This window comes from Culex pipiens, chromosome 1 (assembly GCF_016801865.2).
Source record: "Culex pipiens pallens isolate TS chromosome 1, TS_CPP_V2, whole genome shotgun sequence".
NCBI classification, from domain to species: domain Eukaryota; kingdom Metazoa; phylum Arthropoda; class Insecta; order Diptera; family Culicidae; genus Culex; species Culex pipiens.
The window spans coordinates 114,949,336-114,976,567 of record NC_068937.1 but is presented as its reverse complement, the minus strand read 5'-3'; the positions used below and the strand labels follow the sequence as shown (position 1 = coordinate 114,976,567).

The 27,232-nt window shown below is 40.0% G+C and overlaps 1 protein-coding gene and 1 long non-coding RNA gene across 3 annotated transcripts; one reads left to right on the top strand and one right to left on the bottom strand.

Moving 5' to 3' along the window:
- Window positions 1-1,150: 1,150 nt before the first annotated feature.
- On the bottom strand, window positions 1,151-27,232 carry LOC120416545 (uncharacterized). 2 transcript variants are annotated; one of them, XM_039578274.2, is made up of 6 exons: window positions 26,429-27,232; window positions 18,442-18,478; window positions 18,340-18,381; window positions 17,536-17,607; window positions 4,879-5,054; window positions 1,151-1,302 (listed from the first exon to the last, which is right to left on the bottom strand). In XM_039578274.2, the coding sequence occupies exons 2-6, from the start codon at window positions 18,455-18,457 to the stop codon at window positions 1,168-1,170; spliced, it is 441 nt and encodes a 146-aa protein (XP_039434208.1). In that variant the 5' UTR covers window positions 18,458-18,478; window positions 26,429-27,232; the 3' UTR covers window positions 1,151-1,167. The 2 variants fall into 2 exon arrangements, with proteins under 2 accessions (XP_039434208.1, XP_039434216.1); XM_039578282.2 differs by lacking the exons at window positions 1,151-1,302; window positions 4,879-5,054; window positions 26,429-27,232 and adding an exon at window positions 16,739-16,849 and having other exon boundaries at window positions 18,442-18,964.
- On the top strand, window positions 6,725-7,314 carry LOC120416558 (uncharacterized). Its single transcript, XR_005605356.2, has 2 exons — window positions 6,725-7,134; window positions 7,197-7,314. It is a non-coding gene; the product is annotated as an uncharacterized LOC120416558 (long non-coding RNA).

The following is a 27,232-nucleotide window of genomic DNA, read 5'->3' as shown; positions in this document are numbered from 1 at the left end:
CCTGATCGTCCCAATTAGCATTTTATCACTCGTATTTGTTATTATCTTGCTTTACAAAAGGTAAACATGACGCAATGCTTCGTAAAACTAATGATTCCGCGAAGGAAAATACTTGGTGGGACAATTATGCGTAAGACAGCTAAAATCGGTTGAAATGGCGGGGAGTTAGATTTTTTTTAAAAAGTGGTTTTTGCGAAAATCGACGAAAATTGCCATTTTTCGAACCACCCTAACACGGCGTAGGTCACCCTAATGGCCAAACAAAAAAATACGGGTCTAATTATTTTGGGCCAAGGATCCCCCGGAAAAAAATTGAGCTCGATCGGAGAACTTTTTTTTCGAATCATGCTGTTTTCGTGGGGAATTGCTGTATTTATATTCCAGGAAAAACTAGTCTACAAATACTCACCGATCGGGCACCACGGAGCTTGGCTTCCTTCTGGCCAAATTCCCGCCTCAGACTCATGGTGTCTGCTTGTCCCGGCCAACAAGGCCGTGGGAGGGGAGGGGGGAGGGGGTGGGAAGATGGGTAGGGTGAGGAAGGGGGGGGGATGGGATTTTTTGCGGCCACTTCTACTGTTTGCGCAACCGACGGCGCTTCTTCTCGATCCACAGCTCGTGTTGTTCCCGCCACGTGGGTAGCTGTGGGTGCTGCAGTCTGTGGAGTTTTTTTTTTGCAATTAAAAATTTTAGCGAGTTGAACAAATGGTCCAGTATACTCACTGGTCGCGCAAGCTGACGCCGGCTAGGAGGGCGACGGCGTTGAATTCCGCGCCGTTCACGGATCTTATTTCCGCCAAGAACTCAACCCCGACGGTATCACGAGCTTGCGTCCACAGATGCTCCATTGTGACGTGGAAGTCATCTGGGAAGCGTTTGCCCGCCGGGGTTGAGCTCTCTAGGCAGATTGCCGTTACGCGCCACCCTTCGCTGTACCAGACCAGCCGCATCCGGTACACCATGGTTGGTAGGAAGATGGTACGACCTGGCGTTATCTGCGACGGACTCTTATGGAATTGTCCGCCACAGATCCCGGTCATGAGCACCACCCTTCTACCACCTTCAGCGGAGCGCTTATCTTCTCGCTCCATCTGCGCCCACGGTCCGGCGTTGACTTCGCCGTTCAGCTGAACGCAGAACGTTAGTGTGTTGGCCACAGTGCGGTACCTATGTCTCGTCTGTAAATGCTGTCCGCGGCAGCATGTGACAAAGGTGTAACTTGTTGTCTACCTTCAAGTCCACCTTCATCAATTTTTCCGCCGCGGACAGCCCCTTTTCGACCGTGGGTGGACCCGTTCTACCCTGCAAAGTAAAACACATCCGATGGTAAAATCGCAGGCTTCATAACACGTACACAATGTATGTATGTGAGCAAAAGCTGTACACTGAAAGCCAGACCATGGTAGTTTTAAGAAAAATTGCTAAAAATGCTGCTTATTAAATTAACTGTGGCTTTTTGGTGAAAGTAAACGCAAATGTGGTAAAATGTACCATGCTTCCACAAAATTGCATGGTAGCTAATACGAAATCATTATCATTCTCTCCATAATCGAGGGTTAAAATTACCATACCGCTCTCGACATAGTAAAACTGACTGCGTTAATCAGTCAATCCAAGCACGGAATGTTTTTAGCAAAAATACGTCGGTGCGTGTTCTCAATTTAACCCTACAATATGGTAGCAACTACCATGGTTGGGTTTTCAGTGTACTATTGCATGAGAAAACGTGTACGGGAAAAAAGTAACAACATTTCCGGTAATTGGGTCCTAAAATGAAGCTTAGATTGCTGATATTATTGTTTACAGCGATAAAGCTTATTTTTCTGAGTACAATGACCCTATGTACGACCACGAAGAGTTTAAAATGTATTTTTAAATCAATGTTGGAAAATTAACCTCGTGGTCCTTCTTGACAGAAAAGCTCCTACTTGACAGGTCGTTCCAAGGGGACCATAGTTGATCCATCGAAAAAATGTTGTCTTGTCAAACAAAAAATTTGCATTAAAATGAAAAAAAGTGATCAGAAATGGTTTTTGATCGTGTTTTTTACAGTTGTACATAAAAATTGGCATAGGGCTTTAGTACCCAATTGTTGGGCTCAACGCCGATGTAGCTGTAAGTGTTTTATTAGGTGTGATTAACCAAAGAAGAGACCGGTTTACTAAATTAAACAGAGCGATTTATTCTACGTCTTGGCTCTTTCACACTCAAGCACTGAATGAACGACCCGATGAATGGCTGTCATGAATGACGTTTCAGGGGATGTTCACAAACAAGCAACAATGATCTTAAATTCTTAAATTCTTAACAGCACACTGGACAAGCAATCATGATCTTAAATTCTTAAATTCTTAACAGCACACTGGACTCACAATCCAGAGGTTGCTGGGTACTACACTCAAAAAACCTTTCACTACATAGTCGCATGAAAATTCCGGTGGCAGCCAATTTTTGGTCCAAAACAACGATTCACATGAGTCATGCAACTTTCACCTTGCATTCATGTCAACTCTGCTTGGTTTTCACGCAGCTTACACTCACACAACCGAATGCCACGTGAAATCCATGCCTGAAAATTTGGAGGCGTGGCTTGCAGTCAGCTGGTTTTGTGTTTGCATGAGAATCATGCAACCTCCGCATGGAAACTGGTATGGAAAAAATCTGTACACCTTTTCATGCAACTTTGTGGCGAAAATCCAGTCAAGGTTGCGTGAAATTCCTGTCTGAAAATTTCAGCCCTTGGCGATCGGCACTTAGCAAATTTCCATTCAGTTGAGGCATTATTTTCGTGTCGAACGGATGAAGTGTTGGCGTTCTCCGTTGTTTTCAATTAAAACAGTTCGATTGGCGGATCACATGTTTGGCAATTGTTGCCGTATTCTGGTAAGTGAAATAAATCATTACAGCCAAATATTGGAAAATCAATATTTATTTTTCTGTTTATGTTCTATTTTCAGGTTTTGTTTCCACGACAGGAGGCCCGAATTCAAAGCCCTCCCCAATGGAACCGAACCGAAAATTTTCTACGGGAATGATTGTGTGCTGCCTCGGTCATCGCCACAGAAAATTCGTGTGCCAAGTTGGAGCCCGACCGTCGCTTGCTGATATGATCGACGATTTTAAGTGGAAAGAATGCCCAACCCCAGGCCGCAACGGATCATTCTTCGGCGCTGATTTTCGTGACGTCGGTGCTAGGAAGTTGATGGCGAAAACGTCAGCCGCGTACGGCAGGAGGTTAGGGAACCCCGCGAGCAGCAAGAACGCCGGAACTAAGGACCATGGGTGCGTGTGTGAAATGCCTTCGGAATTTCCAGACAAAAAAATAGTGTATTGTATAGAGTGGTTTAATTGAGATGGTGTATTAGTGAATATGAACAGCGATTGCGAAAATAAAATTTTAAAAGAACAACTCAATTTTTTCATTCATTTGAGAACCTAAATAACAACAAAAAGAAGAAAAAAATGCCCCACCCCCAACCTCCCACACTGTTAAAGTAAGTAGAAAATCATATGGTATTCACATTCAAATCAGGCATGGGTTGCGTGAATTGTCTGCAACCTGAACCTGAAATTCTTGTGATGTGGCGTATGAACATCCATATGGAAAATAATCACCTATATTTTCATGCAACATTGTGGTGAACAAGGGGCTGGAAACTCTAATATTACTTAGGAATACTGAGTATACTAATGATATTCCAGTATACTTGTTAGTATACTAACCGAAAAGCAATAAACTGTTAGTATATTAAGATACTCTCAGTATATTGTTAAGTATACTGGCGGTATGTAAAGGAAATAATTAGTATACTAACATATATTTTGATATACTGGTTAACATAATAAGTATAGCTCTAAGAGTTTCCAACCCCTTGGTGGTGAACAATATTTTGAGTGTAGCAATAGTGGCCGACTTGTGGGCTGACAGCTATAAAGACAACTTCTTTTTTTTACTTAATTTCGACCAACAAACTATATCTGTCCCTAGATCTGTCCTTTTAATGTCAAAATTCTTAGTTTTTAAATTTGGCGAGAATTTTCAATAATATTATATTGAACCTAGGGGGGTGCCACTTCGAGTTTCCGAAGCGGATTTGGATCCGCTCCAAAACCTTGAGACTCGCTCCGTCTGTTTTTGCCGAATCTGTGTAATTTCATTTGGTTTGTTTGTTATCTTCCTTTTGTAAGAAAGGCTCTATCTCACCGCAGGTGGGATTAAATCGGATTTTTTTTGTACGATGTTTGGGAACTTACAGCTACATCGGCGTAGAGCCCAACAATTAAAAAATGTGAATCTCACCGGAATGTTGTTATTTTTTTCCCGTACACGTTTTCTCATGCTTTTGCTCACAAAGTGCATGCACATTAGAGTGTAACAAAAATGATTTTTTGGCGGGCGTTCCGGGGCTGGTACCGGTGGACATACTGAGCCAGAATCCCACACATGAGCTTGACTGGACTTAACAGGAGCTGCCGCTCCGCCCTTCAATTTTAAATGGGATTTAACCCGTTAATATAACTGATGGAAAACTAACTGGAGGAAAACTAACTGAAGAAAAACTAAATGGTTATTTTGGAATCTAAGAGGAACTGATAGATCGAATAGAAGACCATCAATGTTAGATATACCAAAAGATGCGCAAGGTAAACGCATTGGTGGCCAATGTGTCTCAAAAATAGTCATGTTTTTAAGAAAAAATATGTTAACGGGTTAAATCCCATTTAAAATTGAAGGGCGGAGCGGCAGCTCCTGTTAAGTCCAGTCAAGCTCATGTGTGGGATTCTGGCTCAGTATGTCCACCGGTACCAGCCCCGGAATGCCCGCCAAAAATTCATTTTTGTTACACTCTAATGTGCATGTTTCGCAAGTGATTTTACCGGTGTTTTTGCTGCTTCTGGTTGCTGTACTGGCTGGACATCGTATTTGGCCTTCCAAACGCTACGAGTGTCGTCGTTGATAATTATGTGGCACTTTCTTAGCTTAACGATCCGAGATCGCATCAAGGGATTGGTGGTCTCGTAATCCGTCCCATAGTCCGCGTACTGCCGAAGCCCTGTTAATTAAAAATATTGAGTTTTATTAGTTTAGATGGCCTATTTAAAATAAAAAAATATTAATACAGGATTTTTTTTTCAAGAAAAGTTACAGGTGGTTATATTACACATGACCAGTATGACAAACAGTGTTGCGATCCTCATGCGCTCACGCGCTCGTGAGCGCTCATTTTTCGCTCATTCGTGAGTGTGCGTCCGGCTCCGACCTGGGATGGGATAAACAAAGAGAAAAAAACCTATTGTCAAACTAAACCACTTTCAACATGGCCGCTTCTGTCAACCTAAACCAGTCCTTTCTTATGAGGAGAAAATGAGAAGTATTGTAATTTGAGTTGAAAAAAATAAAAAAAAACAATTTAAATCAATTTCACAAATAATTGTTAATTGCATTAATAGATTGATTAAAATATTTTCAATTGAAAGGCATTTATTTCAATCGTACACCGAATGTTGACTTATCAGCATTTTCATTTGAAAAAACAATACATTTCATGAACCGACTATCCTTTTGCCCATTTAAATCTCTTGTTATTTTTTTGCGCGTTACATAGAAATGTCATCTAGATTGAACAATATTAAACCTGTGCTTCCCTTGAAATTAAAATGTGGCGTGAAGAAACAACATTGTAGAACTGGATTTAAAAAGCAAACAAAAATAATGGCCACAGTTTAGCCTATTTGATTTTTTTTCACACTTTTTTATTTCAACACATTGCCCCAAATTGAAAAACAAACTTTTATGCTCTTTGAAGTGAATGAATTGGTACAAATTTGAATTTTTGCCAGCCATTTCTTTCGATTCTGACACCTTAGACCGGGACAACGACAGGAGCAGATAAAAAAAATCTCCCCTCCCATTTAATGACTTGCAGGCTCGCTTGCAGGCTTTTTGGGATTTTTTAGATTGATGTAAGAAAACGCATTGAAATCGTATTGCATTTTTCACATCCAAATGAAAATGAAAAATCTTTCATATAAAAAACACATTAAAAATTGAAGAAATGAACATTTTTTGACTCTTCTTTGATTTGCCAACCATTTCAAGTAATTTGTATCCGGCAGCTCCTTATGAACGGATCCACCGTAAAACGATGGAATATAAACTCAGGATTCTCCACCCACGTCCAACCGCAAATTTTATCAGCCAAATTCAAAAAACAAAATCTGCGAGGAGAAACTAAACAACAAGGCATCCACATGCTTGAGCACTGAGTTGAAAAACATCATCAAGAAAATTTGAATTGTCAAGCTATCTGAATCACAGATTGCTTGATATTTGTTTTCGAACACGAATTTTCTTGCAAAAAACAGAATAAGAATACAAACGTAAACACTCAATAAGAAGACTCTATCCAGCCGTCCCGTCCCAGGCTCCGACGAGAAGCCCCCAGCACAGGCTTGCTACACGTACAGATATTTTTGGCACAGACCAAACACTCAATCAAGTATAACTTTAAAGAAAAACATTTTTATCAAAAACTAAACAAGTAAAAAGTTGCAAAAAATGTTTATCTTTTCAGTGCAGTTTACAAAAACTACTCAAGTGTATTTTAACTGTTAAAATAATTAGTTTGAGTGTTTGGTCTGTGCCAAAAATATCTGTACATGTGGCAACGCTGCCCCAGCAGTGTGTGTTTAGCACGCGAGGGTTTGACAGATCCAAGAGAACCCTGTTAGACTGAAGTCCCGCGGTCGTGCCTTTCGAAGCGTTATCTACTCGAAATCGATCTTGTCCTGCCATTTTCGAGCGTTTGTCCTGCGTTTAATCGGCGTATAGAAAATTAGCAGGCGGTGATAAAATTTATGACAGATCATTACTTTTCACAAAGCAAAGTCTTCAAAATAAATTCGTAATTACCAAATCCTTATAATTTTGTTGTAAAATGATATTAGTGCGAACAAACCAAATAAATTTTTTTTCCCTGGACGGAATCCAGCAGCGGTGGATAAATTGCCCTCTCCGGAGAAACCATTTTGATCGGTGAGGATTCGGTCCTCCGAGCAACATGACAATGTTCCGGTGAAGACCATCAGGGATAAGCAGTTGTCGGTCCTTTGGGCGGTGCGGTGGAGGAAGAGGTAAATTCTTAATTTGCTTGTTTTTTTGTTTTTATATTTTCTTATATTACCTTTTCTCTTAGACAAGGACACAAACAAAACATGCAAGAGCTGCTTCTTTGGATCAAAATCGGCACACACTGAAGACAAAAATACATCAATCATCAAGAGATAAATAAAAATTACTTGTTTGCAAAAAAAATAATACTCTTGATTGATTAAGCCCTTTTTCTGAAACGTGAGCACCTGAGCACCCGACAATGGCAGGACAACCTAAATAACAAAGTCGCCCGAAAACGGCCCGACAACGGCCCGTCAACGTCGATTTTCTCAAACGTCGATTTCGACGATCGTCGGACAAAGTGTTGCATATACGCACGAAAAGGGCCCGAATTCCGTCGGACAAACCGACGGAATTCGGGCCGTTTTGTCGAGCCGTCCGGCGGTTTTCGGGCCGTTGTCGGCCCGGTCCGTCTGTCAGGGAACCCACTGTTGACGGAAGTCACTCACACCACTGCTAGCCTGATGCGCAACGGCACTCACTACTGACAGTTGGCCGGGTACAGGGATAGCGCAATCTTCTATCCCACATCCCCCTTCTGCTCTTAAAAATAATACCCACAGTAATTTGATTAAAAACTATTGAAAGCAAAATTTTGCTACACATTTTCCAGTCTGAATATTGTGCAAATGAAATTCCTTAAATAATTCTCTACCTTTAACTCTCTATTCCAAATAACGACATCCTATTCGTCCTTGCACCAATCTAAATCCTAGTTATCAGAATGATTTGTAAAAGTTGGGATCAATCCAACGCCCTCAATTCTGATCACTCTTATATCCAACTCTGTTCCTGATGAGTCTATTCCACTCCGAGAAGAGCTATTAGAATAATAAGTATTTCTAGCCAAGTGATTTCATCTGAAACAAAACGGGAAAACGAACAGCTGTCGCTTCCAAGTTTATTTTTTTAACCTTCTGTTGATTCAATGTCATGCTCATTTTTAGCAATTGTCCATCTGATAACTTGTGGAAACTGCGAGATTTATTTATGGGTAAGAGTGCGAATCATCACCATTGATCGATTCAAACTAACCTCTTACTGGTTTGTCTACTCCAGTCGTTCTCAACCTTTATCGTTCCATTCCCCCCCCCCTTGCTTATTTTCAAGACCTTCATTCCCCCTAGAATTTTGAAAAAAAAAAATAATTATTATAATCAAACATAATCTTGGATTCAATGTTAACGTTATCATTCAAAAGCAAAAAATATATATATATGTATTTAAAAACATAAATTTTTAATTTGTGAAATAAACTGAACAATGAAATGAAATAAACTGTTCCTGTTTGAATTAATGCTCATGGTTTTATTTAAAAAAATATATTTTTGTTCATAAATATTCTATGCTAAATTCAACAAAACTGTACTGGAATTAAGCCTTAACACATTTAAAAAAAATACGTAAAAAATGTTGTATTGTTCAAGTTAAAAAAATATTTTAAATCTTTAAAATTCAACAATTGGATTACAACCACTGCTCCTCGAAATAAAAAATCTAGGGGTCTCGTGTTTGAATCAATGCAATACAAAAAAGATAAAAAAATATTTGAAAAAAAGTGAGGATTAAAAAAATACTTAAAATGCGATATAAATACTACCAGAATTTTTCCCTTAGGGGGGGAATTCCTCACCGGTTGAGAAACACTGGTCTACTCCTATCACCTCCTGATACTAGGCAAAATTATGACTTTAGATGATCACCGAGTAAATGGGTATTTAGTACCACTTAAAGGGCATCATGGGCACACTTCATCTATGAGTCTTAACACATGACGATCCTTTGCTCGCTTTCCTTTTGAATTCTTATAATTTTTATTTCCACCAAAGAAGTTATGATATTCTCTTATGTGCGCATCACATCTCCCGATATGTCGTTTTCCTTATCTAGACATTGATTATGTGAGGAAGAATTATGAATTCAGAAATCTTGTCCTTCTTGAACCATTTATACAAGGATCCCCAAAATATTCAGGACTGGACTGGTTCGTTATCCAGCTTAGGTCTTAACGGTCTGTATTACAAAATCCTTAGTCGGCTCTTGGTGTTCAAAGGCAAACCAAACAAACCTTCCACTTAAACGACCCCCAGGTCTTTTGTGGTCTATTGCAAGTTTCTGCTTGAACCTAGAAATCCAAAGTCTTGAATGGGGAGGGCACCCAAACCTCTTTCTACTTTAATGAACCTTCCACTCAGGGTTCGAACTGACGACCTTTGGATTGCGAGTGGATTGGATTGGATGGATTGCGCCGCCAGCGATTCCACCGGAGCAGGCTTGGTTTGGTGTGATGTTTGTCTTTATAGCAGGGAGACGACTCCCAAACCTGGAATTACATAGCAGCCTAATAAAAAACCTAGGACGAGACCGAGGTTTTACTTCCCCATCCGATAGAAGGTTGGAGCAGGTGGGAATCGAACCAATGATCATCCGCCTACAAAGTGGATAGTGTAACCATTCGGCAACATTTGCCAAAAGTGTTCAAAGGCTTAAATGTTGAATCAATCTAAGCCTCTTTTAAACCTATCACCCTTCCACACCAGGACTCGAACAGGCTAGAATCCAACTGCAAACCAGCGACTCTAGCGAAGCAGTCTCGGTCTGGTACCTCTTTGTACCCTTAAGGCTTTGTACCCTTAAGGAGTTCGGAAGCAAAAAAGTCAAGCTTTACGAACAGCTGAACAAAGGAGAGGGAGCGATTTCTTGGGGCATCTCTTCACCCTCTCTGGCTTGCTCTCGCCGCCGCTGCTACAGCTATACCAAAAAGACTATTCCCACATGTACTGACCTAAGGATAACCTTAAAAATAGGTTGGGACCGATATGTACTTCTCCTTTTTTATGGAAGATAATACTAGTCAAATCTCGTCTCGAAAATGCCCACCGGGGTCGATTGGGATTGAACCCAGGCAAACTGGAGTAAGAGGCAACCACGCTTGCCCCTACATCAGCGACTCTGGCAAGTGTCCCCTACTAGTAGCAATTTCTGATTCTTTTTTGGTTTTCGCCTCGTAGCATCTTAATGATTTTGATGATTTTTATATTCTTTCTTTCTTGCGAATAAAACAAAATCAGACCATTCCACAAATTACCAGTTTTTTTTTCAGTGCAATCAGTTTCATCGTGGTTTGCACTCTCCTCCTACATGTCAACACAAGAAGTGTCGACACATGGCCAGACATGGTAAATCATCACTATCACACTATCATGGATGCGTACTTCGTAGCATTTCTCATCATATTTTTTGTTTTGCCTTCGCTACCAAATAATGCTCTGCTTGCTCACAAATGTCGCAAGCTCAGCACATCGACGAACAATACCTCATCACTGGCTCATCTGGAGAGACACGCACACGAACTTGCTGTGTACGTACAGTCGGTCGCACGCATACAAATGCATTCATTTTTGCAGGGCTTATAGGCGAGAGCTTATTACAATTGCTCTTTCACATCACCGGTTCAGATCTCTAATCACTCGCCTTTTACATGTTGACGATCCTACAAGGTACGCCACACATGCAGGATCTGTCCCAAGCGTCTTACTGGGATTTGGCAAACCACTTCTCGCCTTCTACTTGTTGACGTTTCACCAAGGAACGTCACACAAGCAGGATCTGCCCCAAGCGTCTCACTGGGGTTTGGCGGACCACTTCTTGCCTTCTACTTGTTGACGTTCCACCAAGGAACGCCAAACAAGCAGGATCTGCCCCAAGCGTCTCACTGGGGTTTGGCGGACCACTTCTCGCCTTCTACTTGTTGACGTTCCACCAAGGAACGTCACACAAGCAGGATCTGCCCCAAGCGTCTCACTGGGGTTTGGCGGACCACTTCTCGCCTTCTACTTGTTGACGTTCCACCAAGGAACGTCACACAAGCAGGATCTGCCCCAAGCGTCTCACCGGGGTTTGGCGGACCACTTCTCGCCTTCTACTTGTTGACGTTCCACCAAGGAACGTCACACAAGCAGGATCTGCCCCAAGCGTCTCACTGGGGTTTGGCGGACCACTTCTCGCCGTCTATTTGTTGACGTTCCACCAAGGAACGTCACACAAGCTGGATCTGCTCTAAGCGTCTTCATCTCTAAGACCCATTAAATTCTTGCGTTATCTCTTACCACCTCCCGTGAACCAGAAAATCTTGCACCCTGGCATACACTCGATAAATCGGTCTTGCTGAAGGCAATTTGGGTCAAAAGTCGTTAGATCAATCAGCGTTGATGCATGGCTTATTTTGCCTGCCATCGAGATTGATAAAAAAATGTCAACAAAATGTGTGCCGTATTTTCAGAGGATTCCATAGCTTCCTTCCCAAACTCAAGAAGTGGATCTGTCAATATTCTAATAGCCATCTTCCATCCACCTCAAAACAATACATTGCAGGGAAAATCCTCTGCAAAATGGCCAGGAGTCCAGTTGCTAAGCCACGCTGTTTCACAGCATCAAAATACACAGAAAATCTACTTACCCTTCCTCTAACAGAAAGAGTACCCAGCGCCGTGTACTCTCCTCCACCGTTGCTCAAAGCACTTACACTTTTTCAACACTGTTGAGGGCTTCTCGTAGGGCAGAACCGTTTTTCTCCAGAATATTATTTTTCACTGAAAAAAGTGAAAAACCTGGCAGGATCGCCAATTGTGCGTCCGGCTCCGACGAGAAGCCCCCAGCAGTGTGTGTTTAGCACGCGAGGGTTCACCCTTACCAAAAATCATGACTTTTTGAGTTCCAAATCCCACTTTTCATACGAATTTTTGAGTTCAGGTACTACAACCATAAAAATGGTTATATGGGTTGAACTGGAAAAATCGTATGAAAAGTGGGATTTGGAACTCAAAAAGTCATGATTTTTGGTAAGGGTGTTTGACAGATCCAAGAGAACCCACTGTTGACGGAAGTCACTCACACCACTGCTAGCCTGATGCGCAACGGCACTCACTCACTACTGACAGTTGGCCGGGTACAGGGATAGCGCAATCTTCTATCCCACAGTGAGGAGGAGCGCTGCGCGAGCTAGCTCACGTTTGCCCACGCTCACGTTTGCTCCGATTTTTTCTGCTCGCCTTTGCCCCACGCTCGCGCTCGCGCTCATTTTTCGCTCACGGAGCGCTCACTTTGGAAGTATCGTGAATTGAATCATTTTTTGTTTTTGAGATAGTTTTTGTTTTTCAATCCTTGTTAGATTTTTTGCTTAACGTGAAGACTTCCATCATTGTGATGATTTTTCGTTAAAAGATATAAACTTTGTGTCGCTTTCAATGTTTTGACAAAATTCCTTCAATAAGTTGTCAAGTTGTTTATCTTTCAGTTGCTTCAAGAAGGCAACAACTTGCACATGCTGATTCATTTTGGTGCAGAAATTCGTTGAATTGAATTTAATACAGAATATTTTAAAGTGATGATCAATTTTCTTTGAAACTGATCAACGGCTTCCACCTTAAGGCGCAGCATATCAGTGGAACACTTAGGAACATTTTTATATATTAATTGGAATAGCTTATTTTCATTAACTATGTTTTTGAATAACAAATTGGATTCGCAAGGGTCAAATCATATTGGAGACCTACAGTCAGAGTTGAAAATATAAATATTTTCGAATTAATCGGCATTACCTTAATAATAGTTAAGATAAGCAGAGACAATTGCTGGGGGATGGGTATGAGTGCGTAAACCAAAATGACTTAAAACCTTACAAAACAATGAATTAATTCAAGAAGATTTATGCTGTTGTATGTTCGAGGCAATATTATGTGCTTGGATGATTAAAATATAACATTAAACTGTGTTATGTACCTGAACAGTTTGTTGCTACCTTTCCAGCGTGCGGGTCAGAATGAGCAACCATTAAAAAAGGTCATTCCGTTTAATAAATCGATCAGTGCTTTGAAACGGCTGATCATTTTTAATAATGTTAATCTATCTCTTTCTCATTCTAGAAAATAGGGTAAAATTGTTGAAACAGTTTTTTTTTTGCAAAACAGCCTCCAAATTGCTAATGCTTGAAACAACCCATTTGAATGAAATAATATAAATTGTCATTGTTTTGTTTTACCACATAAAGGGTGGTTCTTCCCCAAGTAAATTATATTTAACACTTCCGCTACCAAGCCTCTGAAAATATTCAATTACAGATTGAATTTTGGAATATAGACATTCTCTAAAATGTTTTGAATATGAGGGATGATTATAACTTTAATAAAGTTTACTGCTGGTTTTTTTGTTAATGTTCCAATAAAACATTTTTTTTTTGTTTTTTTTTTTTGTGTTTTCAAAACCGCCTTGAGTCCGGATTCTAAAAACTTAAAATAAACATAATTTGTCAATTAATTAAATTTTTTGTACATTTTAGTGCGTCATTTCACGTCAATGAATTTTACATTAAGAATGGGTTAGCTCTTTGTTAGCTCACTTAAGAGTGAATCATTCAACCCTTTGGCTAATTCTGAATTTAAAATAGAACGTATATTTCGGTTCGCCGACTAAATCCTTTTCATTGCTTACTTTTGTTTGTTCGACCACTTTCTTGTTTGTTTTTGCTGCCTGTGCTGAGATAGTTCTAGAAACTTCGTTTCAAACAGGCAGATGCTTCAACAGGGAAAAACAACTACCTACTTTTGCTCACCAGCTCACGTGAGCGCAAAACGCTCCGGTGAGCGTGAGCGAGCACGAGCTACCTGATAAAAACTCACGCTCCAACTGGAGCGAGCACTCCTTCCGTGAGCGCTCGTTCATTCGCAACCCTGATTGACAAAGAACTTTGCAAGATGATTGTTGAAATTTTCGATTGGAATATCCGGTCCACATATATCCCCATGATTCTCTTATAATTTACGTCCTATCGAACTAAGGGGACGGAAATTGCAAGTGGAGCTGAAATAGAAATCTAGGTGAAATCAATTGACTTTCCTTCACCACTCGAAAGTTACCAAGATGCGGGAATGTTTTTGCAAGGCTGTTGCAAGCAATCGGCGGCAGTAAAGGAAATTTTAACAGCAGACATTGAAACTGCCCTTTACAGGGCTCTAATTGATTACGAGATAGTTATTCTAAATTTCCAGAAACCGATTTTCGCAGCGGCACAAAAAAATGTACATCGCATCCTGCCTAATAAGCAATTTATTATAACTGCTTAACTTCACAAATGCAACTTTTTATGTCCGGTATCAAAAACCATAAAGTTTGATACCCATATTGCCCCAACTCTTACGGTTCGGCAAATGTCCCCCCATCGGAACATCCGCGGGGCCTCCGGCCACTCCAGTTGGTGGCCAGTTCCAATGATCGACTTCCGCGACTGGCATTTCTTAGCTGGTCCTTGCCTCCAAGCCATCTGCTCCCGGACCTCCAGGCCGTCTGCTACCGGGCCACCAGGCCATCTGCTTCTGATGTGTTCTCGTCGACGTCCAGCAATAGGTAGAATGAATTTTCGGGACCGACCGAGCCGCGTTTTGTTGCCTCGTCGACGATCCGAAAATTATGAGGTAGAGTGGGGGTGGTTTTAGATACATCAATCTCACGTCTCTCGATTGACTGATTGGGACACGTTCGTTCATCCAACCAGCGTGCACCAAAAAGTCGAGCGGTTTTCCAATGATGGAAGGCACACATTTTTTTTTGCATCGGGTCAGTATCATCGCACAAACCACTGAGGGCTCGAGCCTCGAGTCGATCTGGCTCGAGATCGAGCCTGGATCGAGTCGAAGCTCGAGCCAAAATTCTCAGTGGGAAGTATCTCTCAAAAATCAAGCTTCGAGTTCCTGGATTCAGCGCAAAATACAATGGAAACAGAGCATCGAAACCTGAAAATTAGTAATAGGATTTTATCCTGGGACAATTCTGGCTAACGTCTTAAAATTTCAAACGTTTCTTGAGATAGTCATAATGGCAAAAAGCTTTTTGATTGACATTGGATGTGAAATCATTACTGCAATTGTCTGACTACTCGCGAAATTTTGACTTTGCTACCATAGACGAAATTCTTCATCAAGAATGCAATTTACGTATCATTCCATAATAGAAAATATGCAAAAACTCATATAGACAACATTCATAGCATATCATCGTATTGCAAAACAAATTGTAAGGAGTTTATCTTTGAAAATTCTAAGTGTAAATATAGGTATTCGGCGCCCTCCCCCGTGCCTTAACACTTAGGAGACCCGGGAGGCGGAGTCTTGTCGCAAAAAGAACGATACACGCCTGTGGATCCGTAAACGAAACCGCAAGGTTTAAGAGGGCCACATTATAAGGTGTCCGTTTTTTATCTTTGAAAACCGTACCTGCAATCCCCAACCGGCATACATCCCAGACCCTCCCGAGCATGGGTAAAAAACAAGGGAAATGCAAAATAATACCATTCAATGGTATCAATACCAAATGTTGGTTTTCGCGAGCCCTTGAAAAAATGTCTGAAGTGTAAGTTAATACCAATCTCTGGTATTATACCAAATTTTGGTATTGTTTTGTTATTGAGCAAATGTTAGAAAAATATCGAATTTTGACATACTGTTGCTTACTTACATACTTAAAAACGCAAATCTACTCCAAATTAAAGCCAACTATTTTATTTTGGTCTAAAAAAGTCATTTGATGATCTTTATAAATTAGGGAATACCATACATTGGTATTGTAAAGGTATTTTAAATAAAAATATTATAAAATAAAGGTGATTCATAAAAAAATTTATTTTAAATGATGTTTAACATTCTTAAAAGTTTGCTGATATATTTGAAATTGATAAGAAAAACATTCATATATTTAGACGATTAACTTTACGACAACAATAGGTTTAACGTGAAAAATAAATAAATTTTAGAATGGATTTTATTTAACATTGTGTGCCTTTTGCGTCATAATCGATAAACTCAAAAAAATAATGTCAATCTTTGTTAATTTGATGAAATAACTCTTTCAATACCAAAATGTTGGTATGCATGTGGTATTCGAACTTCGTTCTAAAATCCTTTTAATATTGAATTTGTGTTGGATCCTATTCAGTTGGAATCATGCATCCTCAAAAATCTCACGAAAAATGCCACGCTGCCTGTGCTATAGCCTTTCTCGTTCTGGTTTAGTTTGTTTCTCTTTCGTTGAATTTCCTGATATTTTTGCCTGCAGCTAAAACATGTTGATGCAGCAGCAACTCGTTTTCAACAAGCGTTGATAGCTCAGTTGGTAAACGGGTAGCTAAAATGGTGTCTGCACCTTACCTGTCATGAGTTCGATTCCAGTATTCCTCTAGTTTTCTTTACCTGTTATTTTTTGGCTCTCCAAGCAAGACTTCGTTTTCCTGCCTGTTCGAAGAATTTAAATATAGCATCAAAATTCTACCCATATCTCATTGCAATCCCATTAGCCAAATTGAATTCCCGTTGTAATTCTATAGAGAATTCTCATTGTTTTTTGTCCAACGAGATTTTTATTAACCCGGAAAGTTGTAATTTGTCTGGTACTCATTTGCCCTTGGAATGGCACGTTTTGGTATGGCTTTGGTCTTCCCCATACAGTTTTTTGGTATGATTTCATGGTATTATACCATCTATTACTGGGCAACCAAGGGCACATTTTGGTATTTGTTATTATGCCAAGTAATACCAAATATGGTATTCCCGTGTTATTTACCCCTGCTCGGGCTGTGGGATTGTGCAGCGGCATCGCTGGACACGGTCAACGTCTGGCGGAACATTTCTGAAACAAAAAAACAAAAAAAAAAAAAAACAAAGTTTGATTTAATCTCGGATTAAATTTCAAATTTTCAAACGCTACAGCCATTGTCGATACAGTAAAATAAGAATCAATCTCTCGTCAGCGCTCGCAGTGAGCGGTCGTGATTTTTAGCGCGTTTTCTGGCGGTGTTTTGTTTACCTTCGCCGACGGCCATGGCGGCGGCCGCGATGGCGGAAAGTGATTGGACGGTCCAAAAGACCAAGGAAGGTGTAGGGATTATGGGTTGCAGGATTAAATATGTAATAAATTATTAAATGAGTATTTATTATAAGATTGATATAATTCATAAATAAATAAGAGTTTAGAGCGCACCTTCATGAACATTGCTTTTTTAGCAGACAGATTGCGGATAGAGTGCGAGAGCGCGCTAGCGAGCTACGAGAGAGAACAACGAGCGAGAAAACAACGAGATGCGCGCGGCCGGCAAAAGAGAGAATGAAGATTAGATGAAAGCTTTTGAAATCTTACAGGTTTTTTTCTGGGCCTGTGGCCCGGGTTTTCTGGAATGGCACCCCAGTACATTCTAGTAAGACGTAGTTCTTTGTCAAAAATTAGGAAACCACCGGAAATTTTCCAAACCCCACGACTACCTCATTCTAATCAAGGAGTTGGTAAAAGCTGTCCTAATAAATTTTAAAGTTATTTACCTTGGCTATTTTCCATGACGTCATCAAACACGTTGAATTGCTCAAACTTTTGGAGTGCATACAACATACTTGCTGAAAAAAAAACAAGAAAAAACTGTGTAAATTCACGAAATGCTTTATAGGCCATTTATGCAAATAACGTGCAATTAAGTTGGTCAAAATGCATTATAAAGCCCGACACAGCAACAAAATTAAAACCAACCATACTGCCCCCTGTTTCATTCATCCCTTATATTCGGAACAGTTTACAGAGCGGTTCTACAAATCGTAGAAAACCGACAGTGGAACATATTGATGTGAATGTTGTGCTAGCGATCATTCGATTGATGTATAAAACTGCTGTATATTTTAAAGTTTGTGGGAGGCACAATAATAACCCACAATTATGAAACAGGCAATTTGGAGGCAGTCATAGGGGGATGGCGTCGCTATTTTTAGACCACGTTTTCCACTTTTTCTCATCTAAACCGACTACTTTATCGACTTCATTTTGCTGGGCGAGATAGGACGCCGTCTATTTTTAGATGATGACTCAGCACTTTTACACTCTTGCACTTAAAAAAACCAGATGGCAGCACGATGTAACGCCACGTCCCTATTCCAGTTGGAGCAGGTGGGAATCGAAACCAGAATCATCCGCTTACAAAGCGGACAGCGTAACCATTCGGCCACGCACTGCCACTGCACTGCTGCATTTGACATGCTGTTGACAAATTATCACAAAAGTGTTCCGAATTTGTGGGTGTTCCGAATATGTGGAATGACTGTACTAAGAAAAGCAACAACATGTTTTTTTCTACTTACACATCAACTCCAAGTCGTCATCTGGAAGCTGTCTCAGGCTTGCTGAAAGGAAATAGTACTGTTGAGTTTTTTACCAATTTAACCAAACTTAAACACTCATACCCGCAAACTCCTCCATACCGGCCGTAGTAGAGGCACGCTGAAATAAATAGCATAACACATGGTATTAGTTTCTCGTACAGGATAAAAAAAATCAAGTGGTTTTTTTTAAACCTATAAACCTATGAAACGCAATAGTTTATAAATCCTTTTCAAAAACCAAACTTTAGCAATGCACCATTATTAGGTGAGCAATTATCTGAGCAACTCTCTACAAAATCGGCCGATTTCGACCATTTTTTGTATTTTTTGATTTGGCTCAAACTTTGTGGGGGCCTTCCCTATGACCAAATAAGCTATTTTGCATCATTGGTTCACCCATACAAGTCTCCATACAATTTTGGCTGCTGTCCATACAAAAATGGTATGTAAATATTCAAACAGCTGTAACTTTTGAGTGAATTTTCTGATCAATTTGGTGTCTTCGGCAAAGTTGTAGTTATTGTTGAGGACCTTTGAGAAAGAAGTTGGTAAATGGGAAAAAATTGCTGATTTTTTAATTAACATTTTTTTCAACAAAAACTCAATTTCCCTACATATGTATTTTTTGATTTTCGAGATTTTTTAATATGATGTAGGGGACAAAACCCGCAACTTTTGAGTTATAGAAAAGTATGGTTAAAAAATCTGTTACCGAGTTATGAATTCCCTTGAACCAGGCTTTTCTTTGCACCTTAGGTCGTATGGAATACATCCAACGTCCCTTGGTGTCGTCGTCCCATTGTTTTTGCCAATCCAGAAGCGCACGCTGCCTCGGCAAACCGTAGCATTCTTGTAGGCTAATTGGCCTTTCAAAAATGTCTCCACTCTCAGCACCCTTCTTGGCGAGCAAGTCCGCTTTCTCATTACCCGGAATCGAGCAATGAGCGATGTATCTAAGTGCTAACAGTTCAATTGTTAGCAAATTAACATGTTGTTCATGCATTGTTCGCCTTGCCCCACTAGTTTAGTAGAAAGTACCGAAAATCAATTGTTTTTAAATAATTTATTTATGGTTTAAAACATGAATTTTTAAAAACTTGTTCTTTCAAATTTCTAGCCCACCTAGAATATGACGATTATCAAAAAATAAGACTGATTTATTTACGTGTTAAATGGGTTTTGATGAGGATTTCATTAACTTGTTACACTTAGCCCACTATGCACTATGGGCCATCTCCATACAAACAGGCGGCCAAATTATTTTTTTGCTTATTAAATGTTATTTCATACAAATTTGGGTATTTGTATGGTATTGAAATTATATACGTCGATTGTTATGAGTTTTCATGTTTTTCAATAGTTGATTGTTTATAATAAATAGTATTTTCATACATTTGCAAGTGCAACAGAATTGCGTATATATTGTATTGCAAGTTTATATTATTAAATTATGGATAAGCTAATAAATCCCCACTTTAAGGACACAACCCCTCCCTCCTCTTTCTTTCACCCCCCCCCCCCTTCCGCTCCTCCCTTCCAACAAAATTTTAAGCGTAAAGTGTTAAGCGTAATAAATTCATTTTAAGTCAAATATTTATTATTTACTGCTATGTGTTTCTTTTTGTGAGTCCATGCCATATAACTTGAGACCCCCCCCCCCCCACCCTTACGGGTATAAATTGCGAAAATTTTAATTGTTAAATCAAATAACAGAAAAATTGATTTTATTCAAAACATTAATTATGAAGTATAACGATAAAAAACAAACCATGTTCTTGTTCATGAAAATTCATTTGATTATAGAGTTTCTGACAGCTTCAGGATATGTTAAGGGTACTTTTTATGATGTTTTGTACTAACCAACATAGAACTTAAATGTGGATCAGTTTCATGGATTGTTCGCAGAAATTCATCATGCTAAGTCATTATTTTGCTGAATACTTTTTTCGGTATCAAACTGAGATTCTACAGTTTCGCTTGAGAAACTTCGGTACGAATACCTTATTTTGACTAAGGTACTCAATTTTAAATGTAGGCAACAGAAAATTCCAATAATGTTATTTCGAACTTCTTGAAACCAGGTATTGATTTTTGAAGCGACGACGCCCACGAAGTAGGTAGCAAAGCAAGTGAAATAAACGGGCGCATATGTAGATTGCAGCAAATTTTGATAAAACGTAAATGTTCAAAATGGCATATCTCCGAAAACGCAAAAAATCGCAGGTTGGAAATTTCAGCAATGTTAGATTATGATCCAATCTTTCAAGTGATCTTAGTTTCATGTTTAGCATCGGTTAGCAAAAAAAGTACTCGATTAACAAACACAAAAAAATATGTTTTGTCAAAAAAAAGCTCCAATTATTCGATGAAAACTTCAGTTTTGGTTTGGAAACAACATTTTATCTATTAATAGTTTCAAAGCTTATCTCATTACCTTTCCAACGATGTATAATTGTCCCAATAAAATATTTAAAATGGCTGAGCAATGTTAAAATTAAACAATCAGCCTTTTTTACGAAAAACGCTAGATTTTTACTCCATTTTTTGACTTTCAGCTTGCGTATCTCCGTAATGAACAAACTTAGAGCTTTGAAAATTTGGATTTTTCTTAGTTATAATGTTTACTTTCGAGAAAAAAATACCAAAAAATATTTGGAGAAGGTCACTTTTTTGTAACTTGGCCACCCAATGTACCATAGTGCTATGATCCCCTATGATTAGTAAGTTATTCAATTTTGGTTGCCTTGCGCGTTTAATTTGGCGAACTGACAAAGGTGTGATGTAAGTATCTTCAAATCATGCCTAATTAACTGCATAATGAATTCAAAATCAGTTCAAATCAAAACACGGTTCCAATAATTGGTCTCGCTAGAAACGCGCCATTGTCTCTAGCAAGCAGTACTTAACATTGTTATCCGAGCATTCGTTGGTGAAGGTTGTCTGAATCAACATGACTCGTCGCGTCCCGGCGCAAAACGCCGGCAATATTGCTTTACCTGCGGCTCAAGCAGGCAAAAAAGTGGGAATTTCCAAAAGGAAGGTTGAGGCCTCAACCGATGGCCAAAAACCGGGGATTTCCAAAAGGAAGGTGCTTTTGGAGGTGACATCGAACAGCAAAAAGACGAAAAAGAGCGACGGTACTGTACCGATGGATGAGGAGGAGGAGAACTCTTCGTCGCACGAGGAGCAGCTTTTGAAGAACAACAAGTTTGCTGGACTGCCTGACGAGGACCAGGTAGCGGAAGCAAAGGAGAATGAAGTGAAACAGCGAAAGGAGAAACTGCCTCCTTTTTATGTGCGGCAATCAGCAGCAACGATCGACTTTCGAGCAGGGCTGGTTGAACTCATCAAGTCTGGGAAAGTCCTAGGCAACATTCGTCTGTGTCAGGACGGATTTAAGGTGCTGGTTCAATCCAGGCAGCACTATCAACTGGTCAAGGATTACTTGACCGAAAACGAGGCGGAGTACTTTACCCATGATGTCGTCATGGATAAGCCGTACAAAATCGTCGTCAGAGGTCTGTACGACATGCCAGTGGAGGATTTAGCTGCCGAGCTAAAAGTTTTGAAACTGGATGTGTTGGCCGTGCACAAAATGAGCCGACGCAACAAAGACATCAAGTACCGTGACCAGCTCTACCTGCTGCATTTGGCTAAGGGATCGACGACGCTTCCTGAGCTGAAGGCAATCCGAGCGGTTTTCAACATTATCGTGTCGTGGGAGCGATACCGACCAGTGCATCGTGACGTCACACAATGCTTCAACTGTCTGGGCTTCGGGCACGGAGGTAAGAACTGCCACCTGAAGCGTCGTTGCGCCAAATGTGGTACCGATGCGCACATCACATCCCAGTGCATCCAAGATTCGCTGGTGAAGTGCCTCAACTGCAACGGTGAGCACTCGTCAACCGACCGAAAGTGCCCCAAGAGAGCTGAGTTCGTGAAAATTCGGCAGCAAGCATCGACGAAGAATCAGCCTCAGCGTCGTAGAACTCCTCCAGCCCTGGTGGAGCAAAATTTTCCACCTCTTCAACCGCGACGCCAGGTCCCGAACTTGACACCGTTGCCGTTGGATCCCAGGAAGAGAGCTGAGATGAATCATCCACGGCCGGGTTCCAGCCAGGAGCCGAGACCGCCACCACCGGGCTTCAGCCAGGAGCCAAGACCAACCCAAGAACCAGCAGTTGAGGAAAATGGTAATGATCTTTACACCTCAACCGAACTCCTCAATATTTTCAAACAGATGTCCGCTGCACTGCGTGGATGCAAAACCAAGACCCAGCAGATTGAAGTGCTGACCTCGTTCGTCATCCAGTATGGATCGTAGGTCCCTCAAGCTGCTGAATTGGAACGCTTGCTCCATTAGGAGGAAGAACTTAGAGCTGGTGGATTTTCTTCGCGAGAAGGAGATCGACGTAGCTGCCATCACGGAAACTCATCTGAAGCCCGGTGAAAAAGTTTATCTGCAAAACTACAAGATCGCGACGCAGCTCGATAGGACCGCCTCTGGAGGAGGAGGTGTGCTTGTCGCTGTTCATCGTGATCTCAAGCCACGCCGGCTGCCACACTTCAAGCTGGACATCATCGAGGCCGTTGGGGTGGAAATTCCCACTTCGGTTGGCCCAGTACTCTTCATTGCTGCATACTGCCCACGTCAGGTGAATTCCAGAGATGGTTCAGCAGCAAAACTGAAGAGCGATATCCAGAAGCTGACACGGCGGAGCGCAAAGTACATCATCGCTGGTGACCTCAACGCGAAGCATGAAGTTTGGGGCAACAGCAGGAGGAATCGGAACGGAGTGATTCTGCACAACGATCTGCAAAACGGATACTACAACGTTGTGAGTCCGGATCGTCCAACGAGGGTGGCTCGGTCTGGGAATCACTCAATCATCGACTTCTTCATTACCAATATGGCTGAGAACGTGGCTCATCCTGAGGTGTTTGAAGAGTTGAGTTCTGATCACTATCCGGTGGTTGTGGAGGTTGGAGCTTCCGTTACTCCGCAGCGGCAACCAACCCGGAAAGATTACCACAACGTTGACTGGCAGCAGTTTCAGCAAGTGGTCGACAGCAACATCGACTATGATCAACACCCGGAAACTTCTGCCGATATTGATCGTTCGCTGGAGGTGATCCAGCAGGCTATCAACCAAGCAGAGGCTGCCAACGTTCGGGAGGTTCCTGTTAATTTTAAGGTAACTGATATTGACGTAGATACTAAACACTTGATTAGACTTAGGAATGTTTATAGGAGACAATATCAACGGACTGGGGACTATGACAAAAAGATTTCAGTTAACAATTTGAACAAAATCATACAAGACCGACTTGACAATATTAGAAATCAAGAATTTTCAAAACATGTAAGCCAGCTTGGGAATTATTCAAAACCATTTTGGAAACTTTCAAAAGTTCTTAAAAACAAACCAAAGCCTATTCCTCCTCTTATTGTTGAGGATTCTCCTTTGATTACATCCGAGGAAAAGGCAAATGCACTTGGGCTTCATTTTGTTAGTTCACATAATCTTGGCGCTTCCATGACCAGCCGTAAAGAAACATCAGTTGCCAATAGTATTTCAACAATCAATGACTCTACCTTTGAATTTCCTGCAGATTCCCATGTGTCTGGTGAGGAAGTCAAAGTTGCAGTTAAACAAATGAAAAATATGAAAGCTCCAGGCTTTGATAACATTTTTAATCTGGTGTTGAAAAAACAGAGTGATCAGTTCTTTCAACATCTAGCCAATATTTTCAATAAATGTTTGCAACTTGGTTACTTCCCCACCAATTGGAAGCTGGGCAAAGTCATACCAATTTTGAAGCCTCAAAAAGATCCAACATCGCCAACAAGTTATCGCCCCATTAGTCTTTTGAGTAGTCTGTCCAAACTCTTTGAGAAGGTCATCTATTCAAGGCTTTTGGATTTTACCAACGATAATAATATAATTTTGAACGAGCAATTTGGCTTCCGAAAGGGACATAATACTGCTCATCAGCTTACAAGAGTAACCAAAATCATCAAGCAGAACAAGCTTGAGTCTAAATCAACTGCTATGGCTTTGTTGGATGTTGAGAAGGCTTTTGACAATGTTTGGCATGATGGTTTGATACATAAACTGTATTTATACGGTTTTCCAATGTATCTTATCAAAATTATCCAGCACTATCTTTCGGAGAGATCGTTCAAGGTTTTTCTGAATGGGATTGCTTCTGGATTATTCAACATTGATGCTGGGGTTCCCCAAGGAAGTATTCTTGGCCCACTTCTGTACAATATTTTTACATCTGATTTGCCTACTCTTCCTGGTAATGGTGTGTTGTCACTTTTTGCTGATGACACTGCCGTTATTTATAAGGGTAAAATAACCAGATATTTAGTTGGCCGTCTTCAGAAGGGTCTTGACGTTCTTTCCGAATACTTTGGCGACTGGAAAATTCGCATAAATGCAGCCAAAACTCAAACCATCATTTTTCCACTTTCCAAATCGGCCAGATTTGTCCCAAAGGATGATGTTTTGATTAAAATGAATGATGTTTCAATACCCTGGTCAAAGGAAGTTGTCTATTTAGGTCTCATACTTGACTCGAAACTTTTGTTTCGGCAGCATGTAGATAAAATATTGAACAAGTGCAGCATTCTCATCAGGTGTTTGTATCCTTTAATTAACAGAAAATCAAAGCTATCTTTGAAAAATAAGTTAGCAGTTTACAAACAAATAATTTACCCAGTTATTGAGTATGCAGTACCTGTTTGGGAGTGTTGCGCTAGAACTCATAAATTGAAGCTCCAGCGTGTCCAAAACAAGGTACTCAAAATGGTTTTGAATGTTCCTGGCTGGACAAGATCAAGTCAGGTTCATGAATTAGCAGAAGTTAAAATGTTGGATCAGAAGATTCAAGAAAAATGTTTGAAATTCAGGGAAAAATGTGCAATTTCTGAATACCCCTTGATTCAAGGATTGGTTTAGTTTATTGTAAGTTTAAGTTAGTTTTAGGTTAGGTTATGTTTTCTTAACATTTTTTTCCTCTTTGTACCTAGTGTTACAAAAATGATAAATCATATACTTTTAAAGTTATAAAAATGAACAGTGTTTAAATCACGAAAAGCAAACTAAAGCTGAAGAGCCACAGCTGACCACTTATTATGTAAACCAAATGTAATTATTATAAGAAAGATTCAATAAAGTATATTTAATTCAAAAAAAAAAAGCAGTACTTAACGCTACTTTTTGGCAGGTTATTTGAAATAGTTTTGCCTTTCTCACCTTACTGAAGAAAGGCTTTAAAATCACTCGAAAAATTAACTTCTCAATTAGACCTCCTAGACCCACCTTCATGTATACCTATCGACTCCAGAATCAAATTCTGAGCAAATGTCTGTGTGTGTGGTGGGATGTTGATCAAAAAATTGTCACTCGATTATCCCAAGACTGGCTAAACCGATTTCGTCCGTTTTGGTCTCATTCGATCCGTCTTGGGGTCCCACAAGACCCTAGTTAATATTATGAAGTTCAGAAAAGTACTTCGAAAGTTATGCTAAAAATAAGATTTTAGCTAAACTTTGGAAGATTGTAAAAAGGGTGGTTTTTGTAAGAAAACCCGTCATGCTATACATTTTCAGAAAGGTATTTAAAAGACCTTTTCAACGCGTCCAAGACATTCAAGATCTGACAACCCCTATCAAAAGTTATAAGCAATTAAGTGTTATTTACGCACTTTTTGGAAGCCGGATCTCATGATCATCTCATTTTATCTCATGATATTCATGCGACCTATCATTGGATAGGTAATTAAAAGACCTTTCCAACGAGCACGAATTGGATTGGAGATCTGACTACCCTATCATAAGTTGTAAGCACATAAGTGCCCTGCAATATGAAGATCTGACTACCCAATCTAGTGGTATGAATAATGAGTCAAAAGTGATAAAACTCTGAAAAACACCGCCATTTTGTGTCTATTTTGGATAGCACCCCCTTTAAATGTGAGGAAGGCACCAACCACCTAAGGGTGGATTAAGTAACATTTTTTTTCTAATAGCTGCAATCTAAATGGCTCTACTTACCAACAAACTAAGTAAACAAAAGCCGTAGCCGTCCAAGTCAGAGCACACAAACGGATTTTATAAAACACAATGTTTAGATGGAAAACCACGCCAAAATCAACCCGTCGTGGTTCGGTGGTCAAAGCCCAACACTGTTATGAAAGACGCGAACGCAATCTATTGTATTTGCGGCCGTCGCGAGCTGACCAGAGCAGAGATGCCTGATCGGTTTTTTTACAAGTCTGTTAAAGGAATTGCGAATACCCAGTGGCGTACTAAGGCCGGGTGTCATCCGGGGCGAGTTTCTTCTCAATTTAATTCATTAGATAACTGAAAGAAAAAGTACTGGTCTATTAAACCATAAGATAGTAAATTAGCACTTAATTTTAATGATATAATAAATAAAAAAATAGTTTAACCCAAAACATTAGTATGTCAAACAGAAAACATTAGACTTTCCAATATTTTTCAATTCCACAAATAGCCCCTGTTGCATGTTTAACTTTATTTTAAGTCTTTTCTATTACATTAGTAATTTGTAATGTTAAAAATCACTTTTGTGTTTCATATTCATCAAATCAATAGGTCAAAACATTACCACATCGATTACAAGTTACTTGAAGTAATTTCTTAATTACACTACCTAAGGAATTTAAAACTTTATTAGAACCATTATTAGGTCATAATGTTAGTAGTTTAACATGTTTAACATTTCCTTAGTTTCTTTTATTATATTTATTAATGTTTTAAGGTTATTTCCTTATATTTTACGAAAACTAGTCATATAATGTTTGGCGACCTTGTTGGTGTACAGGATGATCTCGC